General features: G+C 33.6%; 2 protein-coding genes across 4 annotated transcripts; both read left to right on the top strand.

Moving 5' to 3' along the window:
- Nucleotides 1–1229: 1229 nt before the first annotated feature.
- LOC101506138 (protein FLX-like 1) lies at nucleotides 1230–5696 on the top strand. Of its 3 annotated transcripts, XM_073366020.1 has the most exons (5): nucleotides 1237–1404; nucleotides 1488–2087; nucleotides 2987–3150; nucleotides 3318–3421; nucleotides 5312–5696. In XM_073366020.1, the coding sequence occupies exons 2-5, from the start codon at nucleotides 1564–1566 to the stop codon at nucleotides 5408–5410; spliced, it is 891 nt and encodes a 296-aa protein (XP_073222121.1). In that variant the 5' UTR covers nucleotides 1237–1404; nucleotides 1488–1563; the 3' UTR covers nucleotides 5411–5696. The 3 variants fall into 3 exon arrangements, with proteins under 3 accessions (XP_004488483.1, XP_073222106.1, XP_073222121.1); XM_004488426.4 differs by having other exon boundaries at nucleotides 1230–2087; XM_073366005.1 differs by having other exon boundaries at nucleotides 1230–2087; nucleotides 5318–5561.
- A 4076-nt stretch (nucleotides 5697–9772) lies between these two features.
- LOC140918895 (uncharacterized) lies at nucleotides 9773–10326 on the top strand. Its single transcript, XM_073363832.1, has 2 exons — nucleotides 9773–10157; nucleotides 10265–10326. The coding sequence occupies exons 1-2, from the start codon at nucleotides 9773–9775 to the stop codon at nucleotides 10324–10326; spliced, it is 447 nt and encodes a 148-aa protein (XP_073219933.1).
- Nucleotides 10327–11294: the final 968 nt, after the last annotated feature.

Below are 11294 nucleotides of genomic sequence, written 5' to 3' on the forward strand. Positions count from 1 at the left end.
AAAGAGTATGAAAAAAGATAAAGATGTGAGAAATAAAGTAGATTTGATGTGTTGTTTGATTTAGGAGAAAGAGAAGAGAAATTGAAGAGAGATAAATGTTGTTTATTTTTAAAGTATAAAAATACCCTTTTAAACCTTCCATTAAGCTTAAATTATGTTTACTTTTTATTAATTTAACTTAAGCAATTAAGTTTAAACAATTAAATTGTAGATACAAATTTAATAAATTTACTTTTGGTTTGAAATTAAATAATAAATTAATTTAAGATAATTAAATTAATTAACTAGAACCACAAGGAACAACAAAATATAAAACCGAAGGGGAGATAAATTCGACAACCAAGCCATGCATAAAATCAAAATAATAGTGATAAGCAAAAAGGGAGAGAGAATGGTATTTAATGAAAAGTGAATAAATTTGAGCATTTGTTTGCACATGAGAGGAGAAAGGGAAAGTCGTTTCGTCCCACCATAATCCTATCTTCTATATTTCTTGGCATTCCAAACAAGAGTGATGGTCTCAATCTCTTCTCTTTCTCTCTTTCCTATTTCTCTCAAAACAAATAAAGGCTTAGTGCAATGTAGATGTTACATTGTTTTTGCAACAAGGGGCATTACGCTATGTCAACTCAAGGGGTGGAGGCTATAAGTTGTCACAAAGCTTTGGTTTGGTTTGTTGCGGATGTCCAAAGAGTATGGCAATGATTCATGAGATTAATGGAAATTAAACAAATGTAAATGAATTTGGTTCTATTTTGCAAAACTATGCTATCTAGTTATCAAAACTATATGATTAATTTTATTTGGAGGCAACCAAATTTTGTTGCTCGTAATGTTGCAAGGGCGTCAAGATTTTATTTTAGTTCTCAAATTTTAAACTTTACCACAAATTGTATTACAAATTTAAATTTGAATAAAATAAAATAAGTTTGTTACCGTAAAAAAATGTATGTATTGTGATTTTATAATATATAATAAAGTTTAATTTTTATTTTATAAAATCAACTTATCATAATTAATTAAACACGTGATTTTACAAATGATTATAATAAAATTAAATATTATTATTAATTTAAAAATATAAAAATTATTTACAATAATAACATATATAAATTAAATTTAACTCATATTGCAAAATTTTTTTTGCCGGAACAATATTATAGTTTTATTACTAAACATATTAGTAATTTAAAAATATTTGTGTATTTGAAGATCTAATCTTCATTTTCATCTTTTAAGAAAAAAGAAAATAATTTACAGCTATAGCAGGTGAGTGAGGTATCTCCGGGATAGAATACTGCAAAGCAAACGGACTGCGTCAGTCTCCGGTCTCCACCATCAACAACTATCCTAATAACCTTACTTCATCTGTTCCTTTTTTTTTCTTCCTATATTCTCCAAAAGGTAATTAATTTCACATTCTCAAAATCAACGTACCAGTTCTCATTATTAGGTTTCAATTTTCGGCATTTCGCTATGTCGAACAGGAACCGCGGCCAACCTCATCCTCCTCATCTACCTCACGCCGCCATATCTCCACCGATCCACGATCCCATCTTCGCCATGCGAGGAGGAGGTGGAGGCCATCCACCTCATCCCTCTCTTCTAGAAGATTTCCGTGAATCTCAATTAGGGTTAGGCCACCGTCCACATCATCTCCACCCAGCTGCCGTTATCGAGGAACGCCTCGCGGTGCAGCACGGTGAGATTCAAGGCCTATTGGGAGACAACCAGAGACTGGCCGCCACTCACGTAGCACTAAAGCAGGAACTGGAAGCTGCTCAACATGAATTACAAAGGATGGCGCATTTTAAGGACTCTCTTAGGGCTGATACTGAGGGAAGGATGAGGGAATTGTATGAGAAGGCGGCACAGTTGGAAGCCGAGCTTCGTGGTGCCGATGCGGCCAGGGCTGAGCTTCAACAGCTTCATGGTGATATTAAAGAGCTTACTGCTGTTAGGCAGGATTTGTCCGGTCAGGTTCAGGCGATGTCGCAGGATTTGGCTAGGATGACGGCTGATTTGAAACGGATGCCGGCTTTGAGGGCAGATGTTGATGGAATGAAACAAGAATTGCAATGTGCAAGGTAGTACTAGAGTTGCATTCAAATATGATTGATGGAACTGTTGAAATTGGGATCATTATAATGTGATCGAAATTGCAATCATGTTGCAGTCACAATGTAAAGAATAAAAAAAAATCTTGACATTGTGTTGCAATTTAAATTTTGACATTGTGACTGCAACTTACGTTTTCTTTTGAATTATGTCACTGAACATTGATTTGTGACTGATTATTGAGTACTGAATCCTATACATGGAAATTAACAACATATCTACAAGAGCTGCAATTCTATAATCAACGATGAAGAAAACCTTTTCACAACCATTAGTGGAGATAGTTATGTGGATCAAATTGATAGCTTGATAGGAAGTTGTTAGGATATAGAATATAGAATAATTAGAGTTAGTAGAAGTTAGTTTGTTAGTTGATGAGTTTGTTACGTGGTTGTTAAGAGTTGTTATTTTGGTTATTCTTAGAGAGTCTTTAAATAGCCCTCAATTGGTAGAGGGGAAAGATCGCTTTGAAGAATTAACTTGTATACTAGCGAATGCTCTAATGAGAAAGGAGAGTGCTCCTTTGGGGTAGCCTTGAGTACAAGGTTATCATCATTGTTAATCTCTTGTATCTTCTCTTTCAACCTCACTACATAAATAATAAGTCATCCTTTTCTTTAGAATCCTTATCTTTATTCACTTGAATTTGTTTTTACACCCTATTCTAGGAATTTATTTTTTCTTGCACAAACAAAGGTTCCAACAGAAGTCCTAGTCCTATTATAAATTATGTGAAATGATAGATCATTAAGTCTAAATCACAAAAATGCATATATTTGTCATTTTAAATTATGTTTTGAATGTTAGACGTGTGAGTCCCAGTATATATTAATACTATTCTTATTTTTTGTTGCATCTTCCCCTTTAGAGCTGCCATTGAGTATGAGAAGAAAGGATTCACGGAAAACTATGAACATGGTCAAGTGATGGAGAAGAAGTTGATTGCCATGGCTCGTGAGATGGAGAAGCTTCGTGCAGAGATTGCAAATGCAGAGAAAAGAGCACGTGCTGCAGCTGCTGCTGGGAATACAGGTATATACAATTGTTCATGCATGTGTGTTTATATTGCCTTGTGGAATTTCGGCTGATTAATTGACTAAATCTTGCCTTTTTCCGTGAAAATTATCCTGAAAATAATGAATTTAGATTAATAATTTTCTAACTTTGTTTGCTGTCCTTTGCTTTAATTTTATTTTTAGGTCCAGGATATCATGCAAACTATGGCAATGCTGAGACTGGATATGCTGGAAATCCTTACCCTGCCGCCTATTATGGCATGAATCAGAACCAGAATCAGAATCAGGTAGCATTTATCCTACTTCAAAGTTCAAATGTATCTTCTTAAGGATAGTTGACCTTATAATATGGCATTTGACAGCCTGAGAAACTGAGTGGACCTTCCCTAATCAAAGGATAACTGTTGGTTTTCATTTCTCACTTAAATCACTTCCATTTAGCTTTCTTGGAAAATCTTTCGATTGTTCAGTACTTTGGTTGAATTGGAAGGAGCAGCTCAGCTATGTATTAGTAAATCCTTTAATTTGTCAATACTTACTCACGTATAGACATAGAAATATCATTATTATAAACTACTAATAAAATATAGATAATTCTAGAGAATATCTTTACTAAGAAGATATTATTCATAGAATATATATATTACTAATAAAATATTCTTATTTCTTAGGCACCCTTTTAATTGCTTAAACACCTCACTAGTAAGCTTAGCCACTAGCCATCTTAGCCTTCCTTTCAGAAACCCTTCATATTTTGGCTTTGTCCATAATGCCCTTATCGGTTATTGTGTTCCCAACACCAGATGTCAATGATAGTGTGTGTACAAATAAGAATTTAATGCTGATAGGAGGATGTAGGTGCATGTGGAAAGTTCTTTTCTATTGGTTGCATGTTATTATGGTCCCTATATGGTCAGTAAGCAGATTGACCGAGCGACATTTGAATTGACGCTACCTTTCCAAGTTTGAATTCATCCTATTTTTCATGTGTAACAACATAAGAGGGCAGTTAGATCATCTTCAATGAGGTGCTTAGTAGAGGTGTTTGCTGGTTAAGCATCCATCGTCAAAGTCACTTCTTGATAAGAGCGAGGTGCTTATTTAAGCACTTTTCTTATGTGTAGGGGTATAGTGCTAGAGTTAAGTTAAAATGTTGATGAGTTGTAAAAATGTGGGGTCATAATGAGGCCTATATAATAAACATATTTTAAAGGTTGAAGAGACGATGTGCTGAAGTTGTAAAAAGTATAAAAGAGTGATGTATAGGTGTATACGGATACACTCACTCTAGACCTCCAAAATGTAAAATTGTGGGGTGCTGGGTTGGAGATGCTCCAAGGGCCCATTAGGTTGAAATTGAACCTCCAGACCTACAAGCAGAATCGTGTTTCTATTTAGCAAATATTGATCTAGGAGCAGAGCAGAACAGAACAGAACAGAACTCAAGAGGTGCTGGGTATTAAGGGGATTTTGAGTTAGGAAAGGAGGCATTCATAATTTTCTAAGAAACTGAGCTGTTCAGTTGTGAATGGAGTGGTTCTTTGTAAAGAGGATTTTTCCTTGTTATTTTCGTTGGTTGGAATGTTACCTTTCATGGAGTTCCCATACAAAACCTTAGCTTCTTTTTACCCGGTTTTCTTCTGAAACTTCAACATTGTAGTATTTATGTTTGATCTGGAGCTTTTCTCTGTATATGGAAGCTTTGCACAAGATTCAGATGGTTCAATTTATTGGTTTGGGGTTGTTATTATGGCTCTCCCCTGACTTCCACCTGTTCAAATGTTGTCAGTTTGTCGCCATGGCATTATGGCATGGTGGATTTTGTTCCAGCCGCCATAGGCCACAGTGCCTATTATATCTGCTGTGTTTTTGCCATAGGATGCAACGCCATTTTTGGTGGCCTCCATAATTCGCCATTGATATCTAACCTCCAGAACTCCATGTTTGATCTTTCAAACTGGTGGTCATTTTAAATTGGTCAATTTTTTTTATCTGTGGATGACAAAATTGCATTCCAGAGCTTGCTTGCCAAGAGCTTAATTTATTTACACCCTAAATGAATTTGACTATCTATATTATATATTGGTGGAAATTTTTGCAGTATATGATGTAATGCACATTTTCCACCTTTAGGTCGAATTGGATATTTGTTATATACTAATAATGGCAAATTTCAGGTACAGCCTGGTGTGGAGAATTTTCCGCAATATGGACCTGGACCTGCTGCTTGGGGTGCATATGACATGCAGCGAGCTCAAGGACAAGGACATAGATAGACTTCTATCCTGTTAAGCAATCTTATAACGGGTATCCTGGGCTGCAACTTTCTAGATTGGTTAGGGGTTCTACTCATGGACATCATGGGAAATTGTTTCTTAGATGCTCCTTGAAATTGTACTTATATTAGAAGGCTCATATTAGCATGTTTGTATATGGTGTCAATTGATGGATATTTTACTTTATAGGGTGTGGCAGTTATGCTAACCTTGCTACTTTGTCTTTAGATTAAGTTTTTCATCTACTCCTATTTCATATTGATAATTGAAGGTTGGTTATCATCAACATTGTTCACCTACAGTTAGATTTTATGTAAAATATTAGCTACGTGTTAACCAACCCCACCACCATGGAGAACAAGGGAAATAACAGTTGTTCGTGTTCCCTCCTTCATTTGTAATAGGCTTTCTGGAAATGGTTTGAATTTGCTTAAGGTATACGATCACTTTGGAACTGGTTTAATTAAAGCTGAAAAATAGATGGATTTGATGTAATTATCAGCTGCTTGGCAGCCATCACCAGCCCTCGAGAAAACATGGAAATAAAATTGTTCTTGTATTCCTCCTTCGTTCTTAATAGGCTTTCTAAGAAGCATAGCGAACGTGCTCAAGGCACTTGAAATCTATGGTTGAGCTCTTGATAGTAAGGAAATTGAAAATATTTGCTAGATCGAGTTATACCTTAACGTACAAAGGATTTTTCTATCTTGTACGCTTTGACTCTTTATTCTTTGTTGCTATACATTTCGAACTTGAGTCTAAGAAATGCTTCCTGTAGCCATTTTGGTTTACAATTTGATAGGACATTAAGGTTTTGTTTGATCTATATGGCCAACCTCACGTAGCAAGAAAGGCTGTGGTTGTTGTTGTAAATGTTTCTTTTGTTCAAAGCCTTGATTATTTGGCAATGTACCACCCTAGCCCTTTAAATTTGCCTTGCGAGGAAAATTAGAGAGCCTTGATTATTTCACGATTTCTTGTAGCATTTTGAGAACGCTTTGTTGAGATTTTCTGTTTCTTTTATTGTTGACACTTGTATGATTGAAGCATACTCTTTTATTTGTGATTGCAAGGTGCTTCTCAAAAGGAAGATTTTGAGTCAATCCTAAGACCAGCAAGGCTCATGGTTGGTTATAAATATTGGGCGGTGAGCTCAATAGAGGTATATAAAGATCATAAAAAATTGGAAGTGATACCGTTAATGAACATAGATCCAAATTGCCTTTCAAAAGACTTGATTTTTAACGAAACACAACGTATCATTTGAGTCATGTAACTACCAAAAGGTAGGAGTAGGCAAAAAAACCAAAACCTGAACTGGTTTAGAGAACTGAACCAAACCAAATAGTTTTCAAACTAAACTGGTTCAAAAAAATTAAAAACCAAACTTTATTTTAAAATCAATTTTTTTAACTGAACTGGTTTTAAAAAATATAGTGAATTGTAACCATAATACAATGAACTGAACTGGTTTTAAATTTCAAAAGCCAAAACCTTAAAATTAGAATCAATTTTCATATGTTCCAGAACCCTAAAATTAAAATGAACTGAAATGAAGCCATGATCCATGGCTACTGCCTCAAATAGAAAAGCCATCTCTTCTCTCTTCACACAATATTTATCTTTTCGGTCTTCTCTCTTCGTGTGTTTGCACCCTCCGTTGCCCTCCGTCTTCTGCAGTTTCCTCTCAGGTATTCATCTACCTCCGTTTTTGCTATTTCACCTCTATCGCCCTCCGTCTTCCGCCGTTTCCTCTCAGGTATTCATCCACCTCCGTTTTCGCTATTTAACCATTTTGGTCCATCTTCATTATTTTGCTTGTTTGATACCCTTTTGAGATGAGTTCAAATTTTTATCATCCCAAAATTTTGAAATGAAAAACTACTTATGTTTTGAAAATTCGAGTTCATGTATTTTATTCCAACCATAATTGGTACTTGCTTTTGATTGCTTTGTTGTATTTTTTTGAAATTTTATGTAATTTAGCTTTGCTTATCTCTGTATTTTTAAAGTTATGAATTGATAACTGCTTAAACTTTGTATTCATTCGTGCTAAGTTTTTTTTCTCTGTATTTGTATTCATGCTTGCTGATTTTTTATTTAGAAAACATATCATGTCTTGTGTGTTCTGACTTCTGGTTGATGTTTGAATTATTTGAGGCTATTTAAAAAATTATTTTATTTATTTTAGGAGATGTTTGGAGAACATTGCAATTTTATTTGTTCTATGAAATTTTTTTATTTTATTTTTTTATTATGGTCTTGCTTTTCCGTCTCATGTATTTCTTTAAGACAACCTAGATTTTGAAATTTTAATTTTTAAAAGGATTTAGCAAAATAAATGGAGCTTGTTTCTCAAAATGAAATATCGAGATTGCAAAGACCAATTGTTACATATGCTCACCAAATCTAACAACTAACTAGTTACTACATATTGAGAAGAACTGAGAAACATTATTATTTGCAACATTAGATCTCTTAAACATCAAATAAAATCATTTGCAATGGAATTAATTTGAGCTTACTGATACAACACAACATTGATTTACTATTTTTGTATGTAAAATACAAGTATCATCCAACATAACATAAAAATGTACATGTTATGTTCTTTATACTGTTTTTGCAATTTTTATTTTAATTCTTGATTATTTTGTTGCACATGTCAATCAATTTGATACTTCTGTGCTGATAAATCTACGATTATAACATTAATTTGGTAAATCTAAAATTATAACATTAATCTAAGATTACTGATACAACACAACATTGATTTACTGTTTTTGCATGTAACAATACAAGTATCATCCAACATAACATAAAAATGTACATGTTAGTTTTTTTATATTGTTTTTGCAATTTTTATTTTAATTCTTAATTATTTTGTTGCACATGTCAATCAATTTGATACTTCTGTGCTGATAAATCTACGATTATAACATTAATTTGGCAAATCTAAGATTATAACATTAATTTGGTAAGTTTCTTCTGTGTTTTGGTTCACATTTTGTTGTTGAAGGTTGTTTAGTTCAATTTATGTTATTGTTTTTGTTTTAATAAGTGATTAGAAGTAGACTTTCTAATCATATTTATTTAACACAAATGTCGTTAATAGGTGATTATATGGACTCTCTATCAATGGAGAATGAAGAACATATTGCTACCACTTCGGTTGCCCCTCCCGGTGAAGCTGGATCCGCTCCTCTTCCACCATCTAAGCGTAAAATTCGACCAGAAGCATGAAATCACTTTAGTGAAGTGCCTAATTCAGGTCAAATAGTCAAATGTCATTGTTGTGGAAACCTGATTAAATTCAAGGATGGGACAAGTGCTATGACTGTGCATTTGAAAAGATGTAAAGTTCATCCTGATAATCAAGAACGCAAAAGGCAAAAAACATCTTCCTCAACAAAGCATACAGAAGAGGCATTAGGTGTTGTCTCTTCACCTCATTCAATGTTTGACCAAGAGGCATGTCAATTGGAGTTTGTGAAGATGTTTCTGGACGCAAAGCTTCCTTTTTGATTTGTGGAAAATGTGTTTTTCCGAAACTTTGTGAATGTCTTACAACCACGATTTGATATTCCATCCTGCTCTACATTAAGGCGTGCTATTTGGTCACTTTATGATGCAAAGAGAGAAAGACTTAAAATTTTCATCTCAAAGCATTGTGGGAGGGTTTGTCTAACGATAGACACATTGAATTCTATCCTAAATCTAAGCTATATGAGTCTAATTGCATATTTCATTAATAAAAAATTGAATTTGCATAAGAGAATATTGAGTTTTTGTCAAATCACAAGCCATACAGGAGAGTTCATGACTAAGGAAGTTGAGACATATTTAAATATTTGGGAGTTGAATCGAGTCATTAACATAACGATAGATAATGCATCGTCTAACGATGTCGAAATAAAATTTATGAAGAAGTGGATGAATGCAAGGAACTGTTTACTCTTGAACGGAGAATATATCCATATGCGGTGTTGTGCACATATCTTTAGTTTGATTGTAAAGGAAGATTTGAAAGCTGAGGACATTTCTATAACAAAATTCTGAAAAGCAGTCAAGTATGTGAGATCATCTCCTTCAAGATTGACAAGGTTTAAGGGATGCGTTGAAAGAGAGAAAATTTCTTATAAATGTCTCATATGTCTAGATGTGGAAACCAGATGGAATTCTACATATTTGATGTTAGAAACAGCTGTGACGTATAAAAAAGCATTTGATTTGTTAGAAATTGTTGATGCTAAGTATGTCAAAGAACTATCTAAGGATAAAGGTCATAGAGTACCTATATCCAAAGATTGAGACTTTGCTAATACGGTGCTTCCTTTTTTGAGGATTTTCTATGACGCTACTATGCGTATTTCCGGCTCTTCATATGTTACTAGTAACATATATATGAATGAGGTATTTGCTATTGGAAGGAAGATCCGACTATTAAGCGAGCACAATGATGCAAGCATAAAGTTGATGGGGATTAGTATGAAGAGTAAATATGACAATTATTGGGGCAACGTTGATGGAATAAACATGTTATTGATTGTCGTTGTTCTGGAACCGACTTGCAAATTGGGATATGTAAACTACTTTCTTGATTATTTTTTTGAAGTAGATGGTGAAACATTGAAAATGAAATTGTCATCTTCCTTAAATTCAATTTGTCGAGAATATGAATGTAGGGAAGAATGTTCTCAAAGTATGGGAGAATCACCACCAGAGGAAGATGATAATGATATACATGGTATGTGCTTCTACAAAAAATAAACTAGGCAAAGAATTGATCCTAAGTCTGATCTTGATAAATACCTTGCTGAATAGTGTGAATTTTATTTTCTCGAGTTTGACCAGTTTATCAAGATCAAGATCATACTCTGAGAACATTTATCAAAAACAAAGACCAAGGAAAGTGATCAGGTTGATAATCTGATCATGTTTTTGATAAACATGTTTTTGTAAAATACATGTTTTTAATGAAGACAAAGACCAAGGAAAGTGATCAAGTTGCAAGCTCAAAAAGAAGTCAAACATCAAAGACAACTATGGCCAAATATGCTAGATGTTTTATAATGTAAAGGTACATGATGCAATCAAATATTCGTATATTTCAAATGCACATGAGAACCTTTCATTTTAGCATGTGCATCAAAAGGATTTTCAAAGTGTCAAAATATATAAATAATGTTTGAAAATAATATTTTTGGCAAAATACAATGTTGTATTCGAATACAACATGTTGTAGCTGAATACAGACATGTCAGTAGCTAAAATTGAACATCTGTATTCGAATACAAGAATGTGTATTCGAATACAAGCTTCAAAATTCAAATTAAATTGAACGTTAAAAGGATGTGTATTCGACAACATACAAACTGTAGTCGAATACAACTAAAAACAATGCAATTTTTCAATTCTGAAATGGTTCCGGATCATTGCATTTCTTCATCAAACCTCTTGGATCAATGGCCACGAATCTGAAGAGATGTTTATGGAGTATAAATACACCATAACTTCAGATCAAACATAACCAATCCTACAACTAAACCTTGAACAAACTTTCTAAAATGTTTTGATTGATTCAAAGTTTCACTTTTATATTTCAAGTACAAATTTTGCAATTTCATATCATTGGGAAAAGTTCTCAAGTGTACTTGAAATTATATTGAATTGTTATCATTGTACATCAATTGTTATATTATATTGATCTAAGTCAAAATCAATATTGCTAAACCATTCAAGTGTTGTAAATTGAGGAAAGTGGTGTACTTTCTTCAAGTGATGTAAATTGAGGAAAGTGGTGTTCTTTCTTCAAGTTTTGTAAACTAAGATAGTGGTGTGCTATCTTAGGGTGATTGTTAGTGGTTTGTAACAAAGGTCCTAG

The sequence above is a fragment of the Cicer arietinum genome, chromosome 1, assembly GCF_000331145.2.
Source record: "Cicer arietinum cultivar CDC Frontier isolate Library 1 chromosome 1, Cicar.CDCFrontier_v2.0, whole genome shotgun sequence".
NCBI lineage: Eukaryota > Viridiplantae > Streptophyta > Magnoliopsida > Fabales > Fabaceae > Cicer > Cicer arietinum.